The following is a 25,577-nucleotide window of genomic DNA, read 5'->3' on the forward strand; positions in this document are numbered from 1 at the left end:
AAGGAGGTCATGGTGATGAATAAAGGTTTGATGCTTTAAATTTACTTAATGTTCAAAGCTAAGGGGTTGTGTCTAGTACTGTGCTGGTGGGATTCTGCTGGTACAGTAGGACTTCCCTCTCCTTCTCCACTGCATGCTCTCAGAGTCTACTCCAAAGTGTGCCCAATCCTCTGGAGCTGATTTTGAGGCTGGGCGGCTGAACACTGGAGGAGACAGAAGAGGAAGGCCTATTGAACACACAGGAATAATTAGCACCAGCTGAGCTGCAGCGCTTGATAAAGCCTCAGAGCTCTATTCCATGTTCCTTGAGGTGTTTCCGATTATATGAATTAAATGTTTTGCTGTGCCTTTTATCCTTTTGATAGCCATAGTTTTTCAGGTCTCCATCCTATGCGCACTTAGAAGTTTATTAAAATCAACTAGACTGCCTGCCAAGTAACATATTGGGAGCAGGACTGTCAGTTAGATCAGCCTAGAATGGCTTTTTTTTTTTTTTTTTGGTACAAGCTTTCTTGTATCATTTCTGATTCTGTTTTGTTCTGTTTCTACACTTGTCAGTTTTTTTGGCAACATTCATTCCACCCCTTTTCTCTCCCCCACCCCTTTCTTTTCAGTCTTCTGCCTCACTATTCCTTAGAAGACAAAAGAGATAGGAAAGAGGAAAAACAAGGGGGTAGAATAAGTGAGATCCCATTACCAGGAAAAGCAGTATAATAGTTCTGATGAATCTTGCTTTCCTGATAATACATCCCCGTCCCTCTTCCTCTTTCTTGACTGTTAGCATGCTTCATGCTCTTAAGCCACACTGAACGCCGTGGTCCTGCGGCTTTGGAGTATAATAATGCTCTCACTGAACTAATTGGCAAACCCCCATTGGCTTTAATGGGAGTGAGCTCCTAGCTTTTAAACTGTTCATACTGAGGTTGGGAGCTTTTCAGTAAAGTGTGTTCTGTGGCCAGGTATTTTGGTATCATGCTAAAGTCAAGTTCTGCATAATTTTAACCACACTCAGATATAAAATGCGCTAAGCCCATCCCAAATGTATTTCATCAAGTGAAATATTGCATGGAAGATCAAAGGGAGCGAGTACAGCACATTTAGTGATACCTGGTGGAAGAAGGTAAATAATTTGTTTAGCTTAATGCAAAGAAGCAAGTTCGGAACATAGTGAAATTCTATACAAAACAACTGAATAAACTAGAAATATATTCTTGTTACTGCAGTGGAAGTCCGTGTGTAGGCCACAGATCAGAATTACAGTGAGACAATATAAATAGCACTAAGCAGGCGTTGCAGTTCAGTGAAGAGAAAATGTGGTGGTGGGGGGGAGTGGGGATCAACAAGGATAAGGTGGGGATCAACACTGTACTCTGACCTTCTCCCCTCTTGTTTGACAGCGCATCACATCACAATACTGTTGCTGAAGTTGGATAGGTCTGGGTTTGGTCTGAAGAGTACAGTGGTGCCTCGCAAGACGAAATTAATTCGTTCCGCGAGTTTTTTCGTCTTGCGAGTTTTTTGTCTTGCGAAGCACGGTTTCGGAAAAGTTTTGAAAAAGCTTCAAAAATCACCAAAGTCTTCAAAAACCTCAAAAAAGGCTACCACACCGCGTGCTATGAGTTGCTCCTCAAAGTCAAGTCGCAACTGTATTAACGGTTTTAAGAAAAAGGAAACAAACTTGCAAGACGTTTCCGTCTTGCGAAGCAAGCCCATAGGGAAAATCGTCTTGCGAAGCAGCTCAAAAAACCAAAAACCCTTTCGTCTTGTGAGTTTTCCGTCTTGCGAGGCATTCGTCTTGCAAGGTACCACTGTACAAAGATTTATAAGCTTTGAACTTGTTAATGACTGTGATAGTGTAATCTCTCCTATAAAGATAGAACCAGCCCTGTATTTAGGGCCCTCCAGCATTTGACAAGTGAAAACAGGTAGGTATTCTTGTTGAGTTAATTAAGCACGTGCCTCCTAGTGTGGTGGTTAATGAGTGAGCTGCTTCCAAAAGTAATCTGGTGGAATGCCTCACCCTTAAGAAGTTTGGAAACTGTTAACTTCAAGGCATTCATTTTCATACAACATGTCTTAATGCAGGAGTCAGCAAACTTTTTCAGCCGGGGGCCGGTCCACTGTCCCTCAGACCTTGTGGGGGGCCGGACTGTTTTTTTTTTGGGGGGGGGGGAAATGAACAAATTCCTATGCCCCACAAATAACCCAGAGATACATTTTAAATAAAAGGACACATTCTACTCATGTAAAAACACCAGGCAGGCCCCACAAATAATCCAAAGATGCATTTTAAATAAAAGGACACATTCAACACATGTAAAAACATGCTGATTCCCGGACCGTCCGTGGGCCGGATTGAGAAGGCGATTGGGCTGGATCCGACCCGGGCCTTAGTTTGCTTACACATGTCTTAATGCTTAAATATTGTGCTTTAACATAGGATAATGGCAAAATCCCATGAGATGCTCCAGAGGGAAAAAGAAAGCTAGCCCTGTGTTTCAAAACTTCATAAACCCCAGCACAAAAATTACCTTCCTGATTTCTGACAGAACTGAAGATGGAACTTCTCTGGATATGTGCTGGGATTTGTAGAACATAGGATATGCCAAAGTATCACACTTTCCATGCCTTCAGCATGTGAGACAGTACCTCATATTTTCCCCAAGTTCTCAGTGTGTGGCTTGCAGTGGTTGCTTATGCCCATTGGGACTGGTAGGGTGGAAGGTAGGGAGGTCAACATGAGGTGGCGCCAGAGCAGTCAGTTATAGTGAGTATGAACAAAAATTACCTTCCTTTAAATTGCACTGGAAATCTTCCTTTGTCTGAGAGCCAGACTCTGCTTCTCCATCTCTCTCTTCATCTGGTTTCTCTGGGATCCCATACCTTGGAGCAGTGCTGTTTTCTAGAAAAAGAAGTGCTGGAACTTATCATGAACACCTCCCTTGTTCTCTTTTAATGGCAATGGTGCCCACCTGAGAGGTGCTGCCTTGGAGACACTTTCACATCACATTCCTGCCACCTCCTCTTCCTGCTGAGAAGTCTCACAATTGTCTCTCAAACTACCCATAGATGGAAGTGCCACATTAGATGCAACCTTCCTTTGATTTTTTTAAAGCATTAAACAATGATGCATTAAAAATAGAAGTTCTTAATTGTGAAATCACCTTGTCTTCCAGAATCTGTCTGTGGGTAGGGAAAGGCCATAGGGGAAGAGCTGTAGCTCAATGCTAGAGCATTTGCTTTGCATGCAGAAGGTCGCTGGTTCAATCCCTGGCATCTCCAGGTGCAGCCGGAAAAGAGCCTTCCTGAAATTCTGGATAGCCATCTAGCCCAATGGTCTGACTCTGTATAAATCAGTTTCCTATGTTCCTAAAGGAACAAGTACAAATATCTGTTTTTAATTCGTATAGATGTGACTATAATATTACTTTCTTATTGAATTGCACATATGATGTTGACCATCTTTGGCATATTGGGTTAGCTGTAGAGCAGGAAGCTTTGCCTGTCTGTCTTGCCACAAACTCTTGGCATGCACTTTTGTTATTCATAGTTAACGTATTCTGGCTAAGAAAATGTAAACCAAGCTGTTGGATAAGTACAAAAGAAGGTATATAGGGATAAATTAAAATAGGAAGTGTGTACCTTTTCTGTTGTTGCTAGGATCTTGAAAATGTTGACCCATTTTCCTGGTTGCTTGTAGCAAGTCAGAATCTTATCCTGACAACCACATAGGGAAGTTTTTATAAATAGGAAAAGAGTGGGTTCCATTTCCTTTAAAGTGATCAATGAGCCACAAACATCTAATAAAGTTATATGTTAGCAGGCAGACTTAGTAGAGGTAAGTGTCATTTATGGATTAGTTGCAAGGTGGGGTTATCTTTTCTTGCCAGAATGATCAGATAAAGAATAGTGTTGTTGCTATACACTGCATTAGAGAAAGCTAATTGACCAGCAGATCTACCAGCAGTGATAATGTCAGAAGATACCTTGTTAGACCCAACGGGTTGTATTCAGTGCTGTCCTTTCCCTTGCAGAAAGCTCTTTGATTCAGAAGGAAAGTGGAGAGGTGATTTTTGTGAATTCTCCTGCATCACTCTTCACCTTCCACACTGTTCCAGCTTTGGATACAATACTGTACTGGATATAATCTGAAGACAATGCACCTGCAGTTATAGCTGTAATAAAGTAGAATACTAACCGTAATTTCTGGTGCTTTAATGCCATACATTCCATGTTGGATCCCTGTTTTTTTTTTGGGGGGGAGGGTGGTGGTTCAGAACTGCTTGTTTTGCAGGCAATTTTCTGCACAGCGTTTGCCTTCTGACTGTGACTTCATTGCGTGGGACTGGTGGGTGGATTGTCTGAGATTCCATGATCTTGGCAGGCTGAGAAGGAAGTCTGAAATAAGGTTTTATGATGATGGGCTGGCAGCTCAGACTGTTCTAACCACTTCCATTTTCTGCTCCAGCTGCATGGTTTCCCAACAAATTGTGCTGTTGGCAACTGTGCCCACTCTTGCTCAAACAGAGCCCAGAAAGATTCTCGGCAGATGGAAATACCAGCACTGAGCAGGAGCAGCAGCTAGGCATGCCTCTCTATGTTGGAAACTCTGTTGTGCTGTCTGATTTTGCAATGTAGAAGCATTGTATTTACAGTGGGGAAGACTGTGTGCAGCCTCCAAGAGGGCTCAGGCTTTGAAGTGTCAATGAAATGATAGCAGCCTGGAGCTCTCATGGGACACAGCTGGGTGCTCTGCAGCTGGTTTTACAACACTGTTCTGCATTATGCACTCTGTAGCTAATCTTATGCCACGCAGCGTAGCATATTGGTGGCTGGGCGTGCTCCCTGGGACACCGGATATGCTCTGGCAGCTCATGGAGACTTGCTCATTTTTAAAATGTCAAAATCTCTGTGTCTCTCTGTCTCTTTCCGCCTCACCTTTCCTTGGGAAAATGTGTATACGCCAATATATGCAGAACACTTGGAACATATAATGGGCAGAGTGATGATACTCAACAATAGACATGTGTGCTGAATTGAGGGGGGAAAAATTTATCCAAGTATTTAACCATTTTACAAAAGCTCCCAGTATTTTGACTTCCTGATAATGAGTTTCCTTTTAACGTGGTGACTGTTGGACTTTGTGACCTATTTTGCATTATCTTAGTGCTATGCAGATGATTTGTCTTAGCAGAGTTGGGAAATACCGTACGTAAGCGGACTTTTTCAAAAAAAAATCTTTTGAATGCCATGCTCTTCATCAGCACTGCTATCTTGTTTGAATCTTTTTTGAAATACAGTGGTACCTTGGGTTAAGTACTTAATTCGTTCTGGAGGTCCGTTCTTAACCTGAAACTGTTCTTAACCTGAAGACCACTTTAGCTAATGGGGCCTCCTGCTGCCGCCGCGCTGCCGGAACCCGATTTCTGTTCTTATCCTGAAGCAAAGTTCTTAAACTGAAGCACTATTTCTGGGTTAGCGGAGTCTGTAACCTGAAGCGTATGTAACCCTAGGTACCACTCTATTTAGTTTTAATAAAGCAGTCTTTCCTGAAAACACTGAGAGGAAGGAAGGCTTGAACCCACCTGAGGACACCATGATGCCAGGTGACAATTTCATAGGAAATAATTGGATGTGCCCATCTAGAGAGCACTTCTGATCCCCACCCCTTTCTTCCTTTGCATCCCGTCTTGAATTCAATCTGGAGATGCAAATGAAGAATGTGAGCCCCGCTTGTGGCAGGGATTGACTCCATTTGGAATCTATGATTGGGAGCTTCTGAATTGAGCCGATCATAGGGGGCTTGCATAGTGAGCCAAATAAAAGTACAAGGGGGCCTTCATATGAGCATTTAGGAGTGTGCCCATGCCCTGCCAGTTGTTCCTTTGCAGCAGGTCTGTAGGGCAGGTGGGCATGGCTGATGAAAAGCGACCTCATAGTTCAAATTAGGACCCCTGGCAGGCCTAAGTTTGGCCTAGGGGCCAGAGGTTCCTTGTGCCTGGCCCAAATTAAGCAACAAATATTGTCAACCCTTCCTGAACTATTTCCTTCTGTTTGCTTTTCTATCTACTGTCGGGAAGGACTGCAAACAAATTAAAATGAATGCAGTTCCTAACACAGGAAGAAAGTGACAAAGGTTGGTAATCGTAAGAACTGGGTTCTTCTGCTTTTAAAAAGCACATTGCAGTGTTTACATCATTACTCAATTTGAGACATGCCATTCTCCCCTCCTAATATGCATGTTTTATCATTACTTGCTTTAAATAAAATAATGACATGCATACCGTCATCTAATCTTCTTACTACTTTGATAGTGGAATATCAAATCCTACAAAAATGATACAGTTTAGTTGCATTCAGCCATTGCTAGGAAGAATAATAGCCTCAATACATCTGTTTCATTTATTATTATTTTATTTTTGGGCCTGCTCAGTGAGCAGCTCCTCCAAGCTTCCCCCCATACCATTTATTTACTCTAATTTTTAATGTTTTTTTAAAATAAAAAGCATAAGTATTACTCAAAAGCCTTGTCTAGTGCAGCCCCTGCCACAGACAGCAGATAACCTTGGGTAGTTCCCATGTTGGAGATGGGAATGCCCCATCACTTGTCCCAACATCTGGTAACTTACAGAACATTATTTATTGGCTGGTGGACAAAAGGTTTGGCTCTCTGTGCACACAGCTGGAACTTTGATGGTATACGTACATACATGCATGGACAGACAGAACAATCCTGGATTCTGCTGGTAGCAATTTTGACAACACTTTTTCTAGTTGGTACAATGATGAATATAGACTAAGAACAAACAATAAAAATATATGGAGATGCAAATAATAAAAATAAAATTGTCCAGATAATTTGGGGCATAATATCTTGACAAAGGGAAAAGATATGAAAGATTAGTACAAGTTTCTGGTTTATGAACAACTGTTTTTTAATGTAATATGACCCTGCATCTGTAGAGTACTGTACCTAACTTTTTAATTTTCCATGAGGGCGGGGGGAGAAAAAACCTGAAGAAAAGCTGCAAGTCACTTGCTATAGTTGGTGGCTACTGTTGTATTAATTGTATTAATCTATATGAAGATGGAACAATTGCTGTATATGGAGTGATCACAGGGACCTTAAACTGAGCCAGCAGTTTTCCTCCCACGCGTTCATTATGACGTATAGACCAAGGAGTGGAATGAAAGTGTAGCTCTTGCTTGCCATAGTGAACTATTTTTATTTATTTCATGACATTTATTTCCCTCCTTTCTTCCAAGGAATTCAAGGCAGCAGCCATAGTTTTTCTCCTTCCGTTATTAAACTCCCAGCCACCCTTTGATGATGTATGTGAGGCTGAGAGAGAGAGTGACTGGTCCAAGGCTACTCAGTAAACCTCATACACTCTAACCACACTGGTTCCCACTGAAGTTGCCTTAGACAGCTTGTGTGAAAGAGGGGTGAGCAAAGGCTACCCTGAGTCCTGCCAGAGAAAAAAGACAGGGTATAAATAAATTGATGATGATGATGATGATAGAGACCCCTTTGGGGCCAAAATAACCATTCTTCTCAGTTCCATGTTTCTTTTCCTTTTCTAGGCTTGTCAACCTGGTCCCAACATTCTAGGTCTCAGCATCGGAGAAGTTCATGCTCTAAGCACGAAGATCGGAAACCATCAGAGGTATTCTCTTGATTAAATGCTCTTGCATCTTGCTGAAAGACAGATGTGTCTCCTTTTCCTAATACTTCTTTTTCTTTCCTTTTTCTGCTCCGTCTCAGCTGGCACCCAGCAACCTTTCTTCTGGCCAGGAGATCAGGGAGCTCAGCTGCTGCCACAGTCCCTGCCAGCATCAAGTTAGTTATTTAGCCGTGAATATTGGGTTAGTTTGGCACCAACCCAACCTAGTTTTTTTTTTAAATAGTCCTTTTCCTTTTCCTTTTCAAAAAATATATCGGGGAATATGTTTTGGTTTTTTTATTTGTGGTGAACAGTGAAAAATGTGTACTTAGGAGTGTTTCCTTAGTTTCCTAACCATTACGTGGCACTTATGAATAATAGTCCTTGTTCAGCAAAGCAGTCAAACCAGAAAACTTTGTCTCTTTGAGTGCTTCATCTGCATTGCTTTGAGAACAGATCAAAGGAGGAAATACAAATCAGTTTGAACTTTTCATGATGGATCACCAAGTGCAATCTGTTGCATGCCTTACAAATTGGCAGATGTCCTTTGAGCCAAATATGAGACTAGAAGAAAATGGATATTCTTTGTAGGTTGAACTTCTTAAGAAGACTGTCTGGTTCATCATAATCAGATATCTTACATGTTCATGTTCAGGGTCTTGCCCTGGCAGGTTTCTAAATTCTTTATCCCTCGCTTGTTCATGCTCATGACTGTGGACAATATAATCCTTTGGCCAGGTGAATTAATATGTATGGGTTGCCTCTTTTGTTCTGATGGTAGAAGCAATTCCATGCATGTATACTGGAGATGTAGAACCTTTTTGACACAGTGGACCAGATCGTTATTGCCCTCTCCCTCAGCCCATGGGCCAACTTTGACATGTGAGTGGAACCACCCACTTATCATCTTACATCATGGTGAGGTCAGGTGGCTGAAAGATAGGGTTTCCTGCTTGCCTCTCAGAGTTGCCCTTCAGGGTGTGGGGAGGGGTCTGCTTCACCAGTGCATTCCTTACAAGGAACATGCTAGAAAGCAGCACCAAGCAGGATTGAAGTCTGCTCACTATCTGATGAGCAGAGAGTTCATTTGTCCTCTCCATAGGGGGCTGCTTCACCAGCACATTCCCTGCAGGGGAAGTAGATGGCAGCTGGATATGGTTTTGGGAAAATGGCCTTTTGGGCTAAAGATCTGCCTATGGGCTAGAGGTTCCCAACCCATGATGTAAATGAATGCTTGCACAGGCTTGCTTCTTTAACTGAAATGAATAGGAAAGCAGTTGCTGATGGACCTTCCATGCTTATAATTAGATATTGGATGTGTGTGTGTTCCTGTATGTTTCCCATTTCCAAGTAGCTTTCTTTCTCCACCTCTACCTCCTAGTAGCATGTCTGTTTTTATATTAATAGAATTGGTACTGAATGCTGTTATGAATATTTTTATATTCTAACAGCAATGTGTCACTTTCAAAGCTCCCTATATTTATTTAAAACATTTTACCCCTACCTTTACCTGAAAAGCCTCCCAGAGTGGCATACTTAAGATCAATAACGGTGAAGAATGCAGTCTGTGTCTAGGCTTACAATTCGAAAGACACTAAATGAAAGGGGAAAGAGATGAGGTGGGAAGAGGAAAGAAAGAAAGCAAACTCAGCACCAGTTCTTAAAGTTATATTTGAAGAACTGTGTGCCAGTCACTGGGTTGGAGGTCAGTAATTCTGCAATGCTGGATTTAGGCATGCGGTTTGCATCTGCAGAGCAGCAGGAATGGCATTGCGAGGCAGTGATTCTTGGAAATTATATCCTTGATGTTCCATTAAATCCTCCTTTGTTTTGTGGCCAGAGCAACTCATCACAAATGTTCAGCTCAAAGGCGTTCACGCCCTGTTTTTCTCTAGGGTTTTTTTTAGTCTAAAATCTTGTCCCTGGCACAAGAGTAGGCCTGGGCAATATATCAATATATTGCTCAGGACTGGTATGTGGGGGAGACTGTGATGACAGCTTCACTCAGTGGTATATTGCTGGTGAAACGGTCACCACTCATGAGTCCCCCTGCCTTCAATGCTCTGAGAGACAAACAAACTAGCTGGGAGCTGGAGGCAGAGGGACTCAAGCGGTGGCGTTTTCACCAGCAGCATACCACTGGTGAAACCACCATCGCACTCTGCCCCCGCAGAGGGAGAATCAAACTGAATTGGTGAGGTGTTGATACAGCTTGTTCCTTCCTTCACTTCTTTAAACTGCTTGGCTGAAGAGCGTGCTGCTGCCCTCACCTCAGCCCAGCAGTTTTATGGGGCCCCTGACCCACCACTGGCTTGCACAAGTCAGCAGCGGGATGGGGACTCTATTAAAGTGCTCCCCCTCCCCAGCTGAGAGATCCCCGACCCCGCTCCTGCTTCTACATGAGTAGGAGCGGGATCCGGGCTGCTCAGCTAGGGAGCACGAGTGGCAGGGGACTCAGGGCTTACTCCACTGGGGGCAAGAGCTTTCCTGCTCCGGGTGGAGTCTGGCCAAGGAGCTTAGGGCTCGCTCAGCTGGGGGCAGGTGCCTTACCGCCCCCTAGCTGAGCAGCAGGCTGGAGGCAGGTGCCTTACCGCCCCCCAGCTGAGCAGCAGGTGGGGCCAGCTGTATTGGCCATGGCCCGTGAGGCGCTGGGGTGAAAGCACCTTAGCTCCCATGCTGAGAGCTGTGGCAGTTTCACCCAACATCTCTCTGGCTAGAGCCAATGCAGTTTTTTTCAACATCATAGTATATTGCCAAACCATTATGTTTTACTGGCGAAACACTGCAATGTTAAAAACCCAACATCGCCCAGCCCTACTTTTGATATTTTGCAGCATTTTTAGAGTTCCTGCAATATTTCCCCCCAAAAAACCACATTTCTTTAAATTCTTTTTTTCTTCTGTTTTTGATTTTGTTTCTCTTGAGTTCTTGAAAAATTATTATTTGGTAAAAAAGGGTGTTAAAAATTCTGAAATCTCCCTCCCGCTCTCTATGTAATTGTGGGTCACACCTTAGCTAAGGGTGATGCAGGCTTCTCTAAGGGGACAGACAGGAGCTGTTGGTATGTCAGGAGTGCCTTCTCAACCTAAATGTAATATGCTTTCTATATAGGCAAGAAGGCAGAGTCAATGTGTGGGTGACTCAGTAGCCTGTTCACCATCATTTGAGTTGAATTGATGGATGATAGTCGGACTCTATCGGACTCTGTGATATCTTTTTATATCCCTGTTTTAATCTGTCCAAGTTCCAAACTAAATCTTTTTAAATCACCCTTCCCTCCCTCTCTTTCCGTTTTGGTTACACCCAGGGTGATTTGAACAGTGTTTAACTTTATACTTAGCAAGACTGTACAATTTGCAACTCTCTAGTCTGGTGGAAGTAGTCTTGATCAGTCCCAGTAAAGCCCTGGGATTAATACACGACAAGTGGTTTGAGGATTTCAGCCAGATAAACAATATTATTCTCTCTCTCTCTCTCTCTCTCTCTCTCTCTCTCTCTCTCTCTCTCACACACACACACACACACACACACACACACACACACAGAGAGAGAGAGAGAGAGAGAGAGAGCGCATCCTGGTCAACCTGTTTCTGCTTTATAAGCGTGTGGAGTGGTGCTGGCTGTGTGCCTTGCTGACTGCACTGGCCATAAACTGATGAGTCTTCAGACAGACTATTTTAGAGGTCTTGCTGGTACTGCATGGACTGATTCAGGCACTCTGTTTGTAGCAAAGCCATCTGGCCTCGCTTCTTCCTCCCTCCTGCCCCAGCACCTTTAAAACTCCAGATAAATACCCTTCTGTTGGCATGTGGCAGTTAATATAGAGATTTGAAGATGAGGTGCTAAGCATGAATGATCCTTGTTACTTTGTAATAGCAGAAGCGCATTGAGAGATCTGGAAGGTGCTTAGGCATGCAAAGCCTTGCTCTTTTAAAGCCTGCCACTTCATGGTTTGTATTTTGCTGATGAGCAGCGACAAATCAGAATGCGTTTTACACAGGCAAGTGCTTTCTGCAAAGATGTATGGCTCTAATTCATGACACATGCTGGATTAGGGACCCTTTCCCTGTTTGCTTGTGGCTGATAACTTCCTACAACTTCCCAAGATGTTTTACTAGTTTCAGAAATCATTCATGTTCAAAGCACAGTTTGAACCATAGCTACAAACAGTTGTAAATCTGGATGGCAGATGTTGCTTCAGGTGGTAAGCATTGGATATATATTGGCTATGAACTTTCCTGGCTGATATTTTGGTTTAAACTATGAGACCCAGCATATGTAGCATGTCCTCTGGTGGCCAGTTTCGTCTACAGCATTTTTTGTGGTGTTGATTCTTAAATGGATGTACATGGTTGTTCATCTGACATGCATTGTGACCTGTTCGTATCCTGTATCCTCCTGAGTTTCATTTTCATGGTGGCTGAGATTCTGCAGAGATGCTACTTCCATGATCACTGGTGCAGATTTATACTCTGCCTTATTATATCTGTTAGAATGGGTGCAAGTCTTGCTTTTACCAGCTGTGCCGCATAGGAGTGAATTGAAATGCAACTGGTGATGTGATCTTAGGCTGTGACTTTTTTTACATGTTAGTCAACATCTGATAGGGTGTACTTTGTAAGAAGATGCCTCCCCCTTGAGTTCTACCCATAAATGCCACTCATGTGTCTCACTGAGCATGTGCAAGGAGAGCAGGGTTGCTGTCGCTGGCCACCCCAAATGCCTTGCTGGCTCTGCTCCTCTAAACCCTTGTGCCTTTGGTGGAAGCTCTGAACAGGGAGCCTATGTGTTTACAGCTGCATATGTGAAGTGTTCAGGGCATTTCTGCGTGGGACCTTTGTTAGAACTGAAAATCAGAGTGTGCCTGCATGATGTATTAAAGATTAGCTCTCACCACAAAAGGATGCATTAAAACAGCATAACTCCCATGCAAAATGGTTGTCTTAAAACCACCTTCAGAAATTATCTTTAGTAGGTAATAAGACCAAGGGTCTTGGTACAAATGCATGCTGCTCCCATGCAAGTATTTTTGTTACTGCAACTGGCTCATAGGAGAAGCAGAGTTAGGGAGATTGGATCAAAAGAAGCCAATGCGATCCCTCCATCAGATTCTGTTGTGAAAAGTGTATGATGGACAAATTCTAGACATATTTACTTTGCTGCTGTCTGCACTGCCTTCTGCCAATCACATTGTACGTACACTCTGACCCTTAACAAAGTTGATGACTTTTGAGAAACTTTAACAGTATTTAATTCAGAATTTCCAAAATAATGGATCAGTGGTATGTAGAGATTTAAGGAGATGCTTTTTACTGATCTGCTCAATGGTCCATTTTGCCCAGTATTCTTTGTCCTGACTAGGGCTGGGCAATATCTGGATTTCAACATCCCAATATATCAACAGCTAAACACCACAAAATATTGATATATCATGATATATACCTGCAGTGGCGGAGGGCCTTGCTGGGCCTCCCCGCGGTAGCAGAGGGTCCCACCATACCTCCCTGCAGCAGTGGAGGGTGCGCCGCGCTTCCCTGCAGCTCAGAGAGCTTTGCTGAGACTCCCCATGGTGGTGGAGGGCCTTAAGATGTAAGGAAGTAATAAAAATATTAAATAAACTTCCATATACTGTAATATAGTTTCAACTAATTTAAGAGTAGTTTAAGTGATTTACTAGTCAAGTTGCATCTGCTTCCCGACTCAGAGGTCTAAGTGGAATCTTTGCATGCATAAACCCCACTGAGTTCAACTAAACTTCAACTTTCTCTTGCACTGCTTACTGAAAAATACCCTCCCTATCATTCTCGCATAGTACCCAACTTCCCATTTCAGCATAAGGCAGCCAGCTATATCTTCTCCCCTCCATTCCCTCCCCACAGAAGACCCCCCCCCAAGTCCTTATCCCACCAATGTCTCCCTTTTTCGAAGGGGAGGGCAACAAAGGTAAAAGATAGTCTCCTTTAAATTTTTAAAAAACCCCTTTTAGTATGGAAGAAAGCTATTTAGGGGGAACCAACAACATAAACACCAACAGAAAATAAAAATAAAAACTCTTCCACTTCTTTTTTCCCCACGGTGGGGGTGAGTGTGAGGGAAGAAGGAAGTGCTTTCCAGTTCTTTGTTTATGTTCTTTGTTTACTTTGCTGCTGGATCTTTGATTATCTAGCTGTGGGGGGTCCCTCCTGGATTGTTAGCTGGCTCTGCATAATTAGTTGAGCTCTTAAGTGGAAAGATATGGGTGAAGCTGAAAGACTTTGCTGGTTTGTGTGAGGACTTATAATCATTTCTTATAGGTAGGAGGGAGAGAGCAAACAAAGCAGGAGACATGGTACCTGCAAACTATCTGTAAAGTATGGTTGGGCTGAGCTACCCCCTGGGAAGCTGTCAGATCTGTTCCCGGTATATTGCCTTGTTGAAACACTTATCAGGTGTTATTTCAATACCGGTATTCAATGATATGGTGATTTATCGCACAACCCTAGTCCTGAATGATAGCTGTGGCAGATTTTTTTTATTTACATGTGTTGAGGATTGAGCCTGGGATATTGAAGATGCAGAGTGTAAAGATGCTGTAACACTTGGCTATTGAAATATCATCTCTGGGCTCTGACCATGTGAAGTATGGGGCATCTCTTGAAATGAGGATCCCAGTAAACAAGATGCTGAAATTACATATTTCCCCCTCTTCTCCCTTTTTAGCTACTAGATGTACAGACGCTAGCAAGCTTCACAAGGGAAAGAATTAGGCTATCTCATCTTGGGATACAATTCCTTGTGTTGGGGTTATATTTAGGGATATTTTGAGTTTTTGCACTTCCTGTTGAAATTGACGAGAACTGATTATCCATTTGCGCAGCAACTTGATTGTGTCATGTGATTTGACAAAGGCAACTATGGACCCCATGTCCAAACTGTATTTTTCAGTTCTCTGTTTCAGCATGATGATGTGGTTTAACTTTCTGGCCTCTTAATTGGCAGTGTTGTTGACCTTGTTGTGCACCGTGCTCCATGGTTACCCAGGAGCTGTGAATCATAGAGTGTAAATATCAAATATCAGTGTCTCATCCCTCCCCCATTCTCACTTCCTTTCTTTGCAGGTATTTAGAACAGACCTGATCACTGCCATGAAGCTGCCTGATTCCCACCAGCTGAATCCGGATGAGTACTATGTGCTGGCAGACCCTTGGAGGCAGGAATGGGAGAAAGGAGTTCAGGTGCCAGTCAGTCCGGGGACCATTCCAGAGCCAGTAGCCAGGTATAGCTTGGTGAACCCATTAGGAAACAAAATAGCTGTCCTATCAGCATCACCTTTCAGCAGCCTGTTGGGTTGCTTACTAAAAAGCAGATCACCTGATGACTTGGGTTCCACTCTGTTGATTTAAAGGTTACCCATCCTAGCCAACTGATTTTGCCCCAGGAAAGTGTTGCAGATGAAAGTCAGGCCTTTCCCACCAGCGCCTCTACTTGTCAATTAAGGACATCACATCCCAGACTGAGTGCTTACTTATAACAATACATGCTGGTAGAAGGAGGACTCCTGTTTCCTATTTGAAAATGAGTTCTTCCTAATTGAAAATTTGTTGTAGCCCTTCCTTGTGAGCAGATCCAATGTTCTGTGTGCTGCCTACTCAGACATTCCAGGAAAATAATCACAACACTTTAATGAGTTACTTGCCTCTCTTGTGCCACTATCCACCCCTCCCCCCCCAAAAAAAATCTGGAAGTGGAGCAGTCATCAGTGACTCTGTCTAGGATGTGGTTTGAGCTTCACAAACTGTTCCATGGATATATTTTTGCTTTTTTAAAAAAAGTTAATACATCCTTTTTGAGAATCATTGTGATTTTGACTTTCTTTAAAATGCAACAGGTTTTTATTGTTGCCAAGGAATGCCAGCAAGCACCGGTTAAATGTTGATAATTTTTTAATGGCATGTTTACAAGGATAGATTTTACTTCTGGTGATCATGATTGTTGACCTGCACTAAGTCCAATTTTCAGAACTCCCTGTGATCTAGTCATTTTCTCTTGTGCTGGTCTCCCATTTGTTTTTCTAGAAATCCTAGTGCTACCTATATACAGTTGAACCAATTGCAGCAGCAACAAATGCTATGCAAAATTCTAAATTCTTGAATGTCCTGCCAAATGAAGTCACATTGGAAAGTGCGTACATTGGTACAGATTTTCCTGCTTTGTGCAATTTGTTTAAGTAGCAGAGTGAACAAAGCTGGCTTATACTAAATGAGACTCTTTGTCCTTCTGTCTCACCCAGTATTGTCACACTTGACTGGCAGCAGTTCTCCAAGGTCTTAGGCAGAAGTCTTTCCCATCACATTTTGTCTTAATCTCTTTTAACTGGACGTGCTGGAAATTGAACCTGGGACCTTCTGTATATGAAGACCTACCCACAAAGCCCCAGTTCAGATTTCTGCATTCAAACTCCAGAGGGCTAAATGTTTCGCCACTGAACCTAGACATAAAGAATAGGGAAGCATCCTCCCATTGGCTCAGGAGTTTTTAAATTCCCACCATCCCTGACCCTTCACTGTGGTGGCTGGGGCTGATGGTAGTCGAAAAACATTGGGCACATAAGGCACAGTTGCTCCAACCTGGCCTTAACTAAGATCAGGCTTCTTTCTGAAAGTTTCTTTTTGAAAAATTCCAGATGACTATGGAATTTTATGTCTGTAACTTCTAGCCCTTGTTCCTGTCATGAGTATTGCCCCATGATTCTTTCATGTGACTGCAGCCTCCGTTAACTTCCAGCTTTGAAATGCAGTCTCGTGTTATGAAGTAGATCTGTGATTGCATAATTAATGCTAAAAATGCAGTATGGCCTGTATTCTAAACCCAGTTTTGGTCATATCAAAGTCTTTTCCCAAGCAGTGTAAATCTGATGCTTTTAATTTAAGCCAGAGGTAGAGAACCTGTGACGCTTATCTCCCATCAGCCCCGGCCAGCTTTGCCAGTGGGCAGGAATGGTGGGAGTTGTAATCCAGCCATATCTGAAGGGCACAGGTTCCCCATCCCCAGTTTAGATTCACGCAGAAAAAGAGTGGCTTATAAACATTCATAAAAACATTGATTTTAACCGCAGCAGTACATTTAAGAAACCAAATTGCTGTTTTGATGTGTGTTGTATCCCCCCATTTTCCTATTTTTACACTTTCGTGCTTTTGCAGATGTCTTCTTCCTATCACAATAGTATAACTACAGAAGACAATTCCTAAATTTCCAGAACACTATTTAGTGTTCTTACCTTTTGTTGAACTTTGGGGCTTGTGGCAGATTCCATAAAATCAACGTACAGAATATGTAGATGTCTATACAGTTCCATGCATCCACATATGAAGAATTCCTATAGGCTGAATATAATCTTGTTCGCCTTCTCTCACCTGGCACAGTGCATAAGCAGTACAACAGTCTGCTGGAAGAAATGGAAGGTCAACTCACACCTTCCAATGCCTCACCCAACTTTTCCTCTCCATTTGGTCATGGTGGGAAGGAGGAAATCTATTGATTTCATGGGAATCCTTGTGTGAGAAGTCTGTGGCACTATGACTTGCATTTTTACACCATTTGTCACTCTGTGCCGCGTCACTGTTGACAGCAGAAGATGGAGAAACATTGACTGTTTTTTTTACACCCCCAGAACATCTATATCTACTGACCATGCAGTCTCTCAGTACATGGATTACAGTACTATCTTTGTAGTTTCTAGAATAATAGAATAATTCAGTTGTAATTTACATGAACTGGTGTACTGTTTGAGTGATGTTTCTCCCTCCATATTTGTGTGCTGCAATTAGTTTTTTTAAAAAAGAGCATCATTTTTGTGTTATTTTTCTCGGGTATGTATTATTCAGACACTGGTGTCAATTTAAATACTGTATTTATTCTAATGCAATGCGTACCTTTTGGGGCCAAATTACATCCCCCAAATTAGGGTGCACATTAGATTTCAGGGTGCCAGCAAATACCCTTTTGGTTTCAAGGTTTTGAAAATTGAGGTGTGCATTAGATTTGATGGCACATTAGATTCTCATAAATATGGTATGTTGTAAGGTAACTTAAGGGTAATTTTAAATGGAAAAAACAGGATATAGATGCTTTCAATAAATAATAAAATTTATGTATTTTTATTTCTGCAGACATGCATCCCTCTGGTGCTACAATACTGGCAGATGATCTTTTTCTGTTGTTGTTATTTTATTATTACCATTATTTTGCTGCATAGCAATTTGAAGCCTCTGGCAGTAATTGCATTGGAGAATGGAGGTTTCACCACTTTAAGGAGGATTGCAACCTGGTGTAATTAACACCTCCTGTTCGGTATACTTTCAGGGTTGTATCTGAGACAAAAGCAGTCATATTTACAAGACCTCGGAAGTACATCCTTTCTTCGGGTTCTGAGCCCCCTGAGCTTGGCTACGTCGACATTCGGACCTTGGCAGAGAGCGTCTGTCGCTATGACCTTAATTTCATGGACGTAGCATGGTTGGAACTGGCTAATGAAGAATTCAAAGAGATGGGTGAGTGCAACATCCAGTTACGGCCAGCTTTTGGCTGAGCTGTGAGACAAGTGACAGGGAGCAGTCTGGGGTGGTTGTAGTGCAGCTGCCAATTCATATGGTGCACTTGCAGCTTCCAGAAAGAAAAGGAGAAGGATAGGAATGCTCAGAAGCAAGTTGTATATCCCTGCATGTGGAGGAGAGAGGGGTGTGGAGAACTGAGGGGAAAGAAAAACAGCACAAATGTCAACCCTATTTTTGTTGGGTGGCAAGGCAACAGCCATCTCAAAGCTCTAATTCCTAGATTAATGTGAAGGAAGTGGAAAAAGGAAATGTGTCAGGAAAGCCAATTCCATCTTATCTTTAAATGTATTAATAGAAAAGTGAATGATATTTTTAAAACAGTCTAGAGTTGTTTGGGGACTTCAGAAGCTTCCAAACCCTTCAGGTTTCCCTAGAACTGATGGAAAAAATTAAACTGCTATAGTGACATTCACCTCTTGGCCCTGCTAACTTGTGGCAACATTGTCTTGGACTTCTGACAATTGTATCATGCATTTATTTTATTTTATTTTATTTTATTTTATTCTGTAGCAGCAATTCATTGTTGAAACCAAATAGTCTTTCAAAATCATCTGGAATTTATTCAGCAATTAAGAAGGCTTAAGAGTCAACTGTGAAATGGCTAAAATTAGACAAATGGTCTGAAGTGAAGAGCAGTATGTTCCCTTACAAAATGAATATTTTACCCCTTATGAAGGTTTTAAGTTCTGCAGAGCACCTTATAAAAACATAGTAATAGTTGGCAAAATAGCCCCAGGAGCAGCTGGCTCTTTAAAAAGCTGAATACCTTGAAATAAAACATTTCTATGAGATTTTCAACCATCCACTGCAAAATCAATACGCTACGCTTGGGTTTAAAGTTTTGTTTTGTCCAGTATGTGTGTTTGGATTACTGGCAATAAACAAGAACCGTACTGTATTGATGCACACTTTTTCTGGGCTTTTGTTATTGTTATCTAATGGATGCCTTTCAGCAGAGTATTTTGAAGGTACGTGAAATTGTAAATAACCCACTTGATCAGTTGTTCAGTGTTAATAGAGTGATCTGGTTACTTGTAGATTGATAAAGGAAGCTGTGTCCCTCAATGTCTCTTATTATATTAAAAGCAAACGTCATTGGATTGATTTCCCAGGGATGCCTGAACTGGATGAATACACTATGGAGAGAGTCATGGAAGAATTTGAACAGCGATGCTATGACAACATGAATCATGCTATCGAGACCGAGGAAGGGCTTGGAATTGAGTATGATGAGGATGTTGTCTGTGACGTTTGCCAGTCTCCAGATGGTGAAGATGGCAATGAGATGGTGTTCTGTGACAAATGCAATATTTGCGTTCATCAGGTACAGCAGCCAGATGCAATAATAATTGGTATTGAGAGTAGTTTGTTTAGATTTCACCGTGATAAGGAGGTGATGAGGATTTCATAAGCCCTGGGTGCTTTTTTAGGATGTATGGGAATAGTAGGTGGAAGCATATATTGAGGCAAAGGTATAGGGATGCTTAGAGAGGTAATGTCATAAGATCACAGAAAATTCAGATAGGATGGTTAAGTTGCCCCATTTAGTGGGTTTCTGAATTTTTAAATCATTAGCTTTGGTTACTTGCATGTCTAAGTGATGTTTTGCTTCTTTGCATACATCTGAACCCTAGATATCTCATGTTTCTTTGTGTGCCTTCTCCAGGAGAGGTCTGAAGGATGACCACTGGAGAACGGGTCTTTTCTGTGGAATGTGCACCCCAGGGAGGCTCGCCTGGCACCTTCATTACATATCTTTAGGTGCCTGGCGAAAACCTTTCTCTGTAACCAAGCCTTTGGCTGATTTCTATGGGCCTTTAAATGTCTTTGTGGTGGTGCTGGTGGGGTTATTGGGGTTTTTTTTGTTTTATTATGTCCTCCTCTTCTTCTTCTTCTTCTTCTTCTTCTTCTTCTTCTCCTCCTCCTCCTCCTCCTCCTCCTCCTCCTCCTTCTCCTTCTCCTTCTCCTTTATCTTCATCATACAGAAAAAACAGGATGCATCCAATAGTGTAAATAGAAAAGAGAAATGAATCTTAAAGATGCTGTAAAGAATGCGTGTTTGTTGTTAAATTAGCCTGACATACTTCAGCTCCAGTGCTTTCTTCAAGGGCTTATCTGTTGCTAAACCATACATAAAAAGCCTTTAAAAGGCTTTTAAAATACAATATGTCATTGAAACCTCATTTTCAAGTCAAATTAACAGAAATAAAACCTATTTTAACTAGAACCAGCCATATCTTGTAGCCCATACAAACATCCTTTCCTAACTGCTCAAAAACATCCTTGGAGTGAATCAAGTGGTTGTTAATTTGTGGGTGATTTCTGCTTTCTTTCATTTCTCACAAACCTGGGTTTGCTTGCAAGTATTTAGTTCTGTGGTTTGAGGAGGGCTTCTTAAGAGCTTTTGCCCTTCAAGGTCTTTGAAACTGATGGTTTTTGACCTCTTACTTTGGCTTGAAAACGAGGTTTCTACAGTTATGCATAACTGTATTTTAAATGCTCTTACAAGGCTTTTTATTTGTGGTTTAGGAAGTGTTCTACTTTATACAGATAAGCTCCTGAGCCAAAACACATTAGGCTCATTTAACAATAAGCATATGTATTTTCTAGCATCTCTCATGTTTCTGACATTACCTATCCATTTGGTTCCCACATATTCCTGTTTTTGGAAAATCTGCCACTTTGTGTGCTGCTCTTTTTTTTGGTGGGCATAGCCAAAGTAACATAAGGACCCAATCCAGTGCTAGTCATGTACCAACAGCTAGCAGCTCCCAGTAGTAATGTTGCACCATCCAAATACATATATGGAAAAGCTTCTGTAGGCAGCTCTCTTCTTGAGATGATCAATAAATAAAATATATCATGCAAGTAGGCAGACATTCTGTTTGCATAGAGCATCAATTTCCTGGGGGGAAAATGTAGAGCTGTCATCCTCATTTTATTCATTTTTCAATTTAATCTATTCAAAAATGTCCCAGGCCCACAGACAGATCATTGGATTTGCTTTTGTTTGCTATCATAGTCTACTTTTTGATAAAGATCACCATCATTTTGTCTGGCATATATAGCCATGCCAATAACAAGCATGTTCAGTATATGTGGAATGTGGGGCACTTTCATTTATAATGAACATGGTTAGAAGTGAGCAAGGCATCCCACCCAACACAGCAGAAATGAAAAATACTTTTTGGTGCAGAAGATAATTTATACGGCAGTTTTTGAATGCATCAGATTTTGTGGTTGGCTATTTCCTGTTGAGGGAAAAGTCTGCCATGTGTTGTCCCCCCCCCCCCCCAAGTGTTTTAACTATGCCCTTTCATACATGATACCTGATAAGCAAGAGAAGGGTAATTTTGTCTCTTGGGTCCTGCAGTGGATGAAAATGTATACATGTGCTTTCATATCCAATAGGACAGACTGCCTTTTGAGCATGGTTTATCTTGCAAAATTACTTTAGAGTTTATTTTAATTATTTTTCATATTTCCCTTTTAATAAGTTGGCAGATGTTCTTATTGCATTTTGAGTTCAGTGAACTATACAAAGTTAGAGACAGAGCCAAGAAAAATGCCTCTGAAGGGGTCCTATGTTTGTGACAAGAAGAAATGTTAGTGACACAGCTGTGGTCAACCTTTCCTTGGGGCAAAGGTTGAGCCAGTGCCCAAAGCAGTAGCACTTGTGCTCTTGGAAGACCTCCCCTATTTTTTTCTTTTCACCTTCTCATCTTTCAGATAGACATAGAAGTTAATGCTCTTATTTATATGTCATGCTCTTATTTTAGGCTCAAAGTCCTGGCTTACCTCCAATTGAGATAATTATTAACCCAGGCAGGAATCAGCCTTCCCTTTGCTGTCACAGCTGGTTATGATAGTCCTCTTTATTTCCTGTTCCAGTTTCCTTGCTATTGCAGTGTAAGACCTCTCATATCTAGGGCAACTTAAGAGGCAGGTGCAAAATATGAACTTGGTGTCATGAGTACTACTACTACTAATATGGTCCTACATGTTTGGGGATCTGAAACTAACTTCACATGCAGCCTGGTCACAAATCACGCTAGCTTGTACTGGTGTGCTTTCTACATGATCCAGTTGATATGTTGGGGAAGCCAGTTCCTGAGATACCACAGTCATGTGGAGTCCTGACCAATTGGAAGCTGTTTTAGTGACAAATCATACAGGAGAAGTTAGAATTAATCCTTTATAGCAGGGTTGGGGCACCTCTGTTCCTCAGGCCAAATTTGGTCCAGGTCCAGGTCTCAGTGTGGCCCACAAAACTGTTTTCCTCCTCATATGTAATTTCAGGTGTGGGACAGGTACAGATGCAGCTGGGTTGGCTGCTCAACTAATCCCTGCAGAAAGCGGCTTTGCTAACCCTGTGCTTGGTGCTCTTCCAAACAGGGCTGTCAAAGCTGCTTGCACTGTGGTTCACACATTTGCTGTGAGGCTGAACGAGGAGAGTATTATAACAAATGTTATGTCCACCAAATGTGCTAGAGAAATATTAGCAACAAGACCATACAATGAAGTGTCCTTTTTATTATTTGTTATCATTTTAATAATTGCTGCATTTTTCTGGGAGAGTGCTAGAGTCCTGTCTAGTCAAGTTGCATGGGATCAATTCCAATCTGTTACCGCTGAGGATGTGGACAGGCTGCTTGGATGAGTGAAACCCGACCACCTGTCTCTTTTATCCTTGCCCATTCTGCTCATAAAAAGCTAGCCAGGAAGGGCTGGGTGATGGGCTCTGTGGGTGGTGAATCCTTCCCTCTGTGAGGGAGCATTCCCAGACCTAGAGTCATTTTGGACTCAAAACTGTCCATGGAGGCACAGGTCAATTCTGCATCCCGGAAAGCTGTCTACCAGCTCCACCTGGTACACCAGCTGAGACCCTACCTGCCTGTGCACTGTCTCACCAGATTGGTATATGCTCTGGTTATCTCCCACTTGGACTACTGCAATGCGCTCTACATGGGGATTTCCAATCACAATGCAAAGTGTTGGTGTTGACCTTTAAAGCCCTAAATGGCCTTGGCCTACTATACCTGAAGGAGCGTCTCCACCCCCATTGTTCAGCCCGGACACTGAGGTCCAGCTCCGAGGGCCTTCTGGCAGTTCCTTCATTTCGAGAAGTGAAGCTACAGGGATCCAGGTGGAGGACCTTCTTTGTAGTGGCATCTGCCCTGTGGAACACTTTTCACCAGATGTTAAGGAAATAAACAACTATCTGACTTTTAGAAGACATATGAAGGCAGCCCTGTTTAGGGAAGTTTTTAATGTTTGATTGTGTTTTTACTATTCTGCTGGGAGTGGCTGGGGAAACCCAGCCAGATGAGCGGGGTATAAATAATAAACTTAATTCTTATTCTTCTTACTTCGTTCTTCATTTTACTTCTTTTCATTGTGGCAGGCATGCTATGGCATCCTAAAAGTTCCAGAAGGCAGCTGGCTGTGCCGAACCTGTGCTCTTGGTGTTCAGCCCAAGTGTTTGTTGTGCCCCAAGAAAGGCGGAGCCATGAAGCCAACTCGTAGTGGGACTAAGTGGGTCCATGTTAGCTGTGCCCTCTGGATTCCTGAGGTGGGTGTTTCAGGCAACTGATTCCTCTGCACATGCTCAGAATGGAGAAAACAGAGTATTGTATGTTTTATAGTGAGAGCAGACAGCCTTGGTGGTGGTGTCAACAAAGAGTGTCAGGTACTGAAGCCATTTCGAGAGAGTGTTGCCCCAGCTGCATCTGAAAATGGGATTTGCAGGAAGACAAGGTGCAATAGCACCCATCATCATGGACCCTGGAGTAGTGCCACCTGTCAGTGGTGACCAAGAGGATTTGCAAGAATGTGAGGATACAAAGAACACAGCTAGCTATGGAGATCTGGGTTCAAATTCCTGTTTGTCAGTGACCACAGACCAGTCACTTACTGCCTATCCTACTACCTCAGAATGTTGTTATGAAAACAACTTTGGGTGGTGGTGGTGAGGGAATTGTGCATGCTGCTCTGAGGTCCTTAGAAGGGTGTGATAAAAATGTAATAATTTTCTATCCTTAAAAATAGCTTTAATAAATGGTTGGACACTTAAATAGTTAGCTTACCTTTTTGTCCGTAGCAAGATCACTCCAGGATAGTCATGCTTCCTGTTCTTTGTTCACTGCTTGATTCCCACTGACCCCCTTCTTTATTTATCTAATGATTCTTAGGTGAGCATTGGCAGCCCAGAAAAGATGGAGCCCATCACAAAGGTCTCCCATATTCCCAGCAGCAGATGGGCCCTGGTGTGCAGTCTTTGTAACGAGAAGGTTGGGGCATCCATACAGGTAAATCACTCCAACTGGGTATTATCAACATGTATCTGCTACAGAAATCTCGCTACTGTAGTGAGGTTTTCATTTTTAACTTCCATGAAGTACATCAGAGTGCAGATGTTGCTGTTTAGTCGTATGAAACATCAATTTAGGATTTTAATTTGGAGTCTGCCTTGGACTGAAGATATTTAGGCCTTGTTGTCATATTACTCAATGTCTGCTAAAAGCAAGGACCCTTAGTTGAAATCTGAGGTAATGAACTTGTAGCCAGCCAAATGTTGTCAGGCCCCCAACTCTTTATCAGCCCCAGTCAGCATGGCCAATGGTCAGGGATGATTGGAGTTGTAGTCCAGCAATGTCTAGAGGGCCTCTGTTCCCTACCACTCCCACTTTAGTTGGTTCACTACACAGATATGCAACATCCTCATCTTTTGTTTCTCCTGATGGTTTCCTAAGATCCATAGCAGTCTCTGAAATCTATTTTGGTATAGATATGATAAAAAAAGTTTCATTTCCTACTTCCTGCCCTTTTGTGCCACTTTCGGGTTTGCTGCGATGTGTGCGATCTCGTGTGGCTTGAACTCACATAAATGGGAAATTGCCTGTACCGAGGACTTTTTTTCAGCTGGAACTCACCAGAACTGAGTTCTGGCACCTCTGCAGCGTTGTGGCTCGGTGTTTGGGGCTGTGCACCAGAGGTTGCGGGCTGCGCGGTGCTATGTGTTGAGTGACGAAGGCTGCGGACAGTGCGGCGATTGGTGCAGGTGGATGGGCATGCGGACAAAGAGATTTTTTTTAGGGCCAGTGTCATTCATTAGCCTTGCCTGTATCAGTGTCATTTATTAGCCTTGCCTGTATCAAAATGCTGGTGCACACTTCCCATCCATTCACCACCAATATCTTCTTCTAGTTTCTTTGGTGGTAGTTTTATTGTTCCTCACACAGTTCTCCTGTGATGTCGAAGATCAGCATGAGTTGACTCTACGGAATTCATTATCACAAGATGCAGTAATGACCACCAACTT

General features: G+C 42.4%; 1 protein-coding gene across 9 annotated transcripts in view; it reads left to right on the forward strand.

Annotated features, from left to right (window-relative positions):
- JADE1 (jade family PHD finger 1) overlaps window positions 1-25,577 on the forward strand; it is a 163,650-nt gene that overhangs the window by 119,820 nt on the left and 18,253 nt on the right. For 7 of the 9 annotated variants that reach the window (XM_028743303.2, XM_028743302.2, XM_028743307.2 and 4 more), the window contains 7 exons: window positions 7,585-7,667; window positions 7,766-7,840; window positions 14,762-14,919; window positions 18,006-18,193; window positions 19,369-19,580; window positions 23,661-23,828; window positions 24,448-24,564. In XM_028743303.2, coding sequence (XP_028599136.2) covers window positions 7,585-7,667; window positions 7,766-7,840; window positions 14,762-14,919; window positions 18,006-18,193; window positions 19,369-19,580; window positions 23,661-23,828; window positions 24,448-24,564 — 1,001 coding nt within the window. Of the gene's footprint in view, window positions 1-7,584; window positions 7,668-7,765; window positions 7,867-14,761; window positions 14,920-18,005; window positions 18,194-19,368; window positions 19,581-23,660; window positions 23,829-24,447; window positions 24,565-25,577 lie in introns of those variants that run through there. The other 2 variants (XM_077934035.1, XM_028743306.2) reach the window with 2 other exon arrangements.

This window comes from Podarcis muralis, chromosome 9 (assembly GCF_964188315.1).
Source record: "Podarcis muralis chromosome 9, rPodMur119.hap1.1, whole genome shotgun sequence".
Lineage (NCBI taxonomy): Eukaryota > Metazoa > Chordata > Lepidosauria > Squamata > Lacertidae > Podarcis > Podarcis muralis.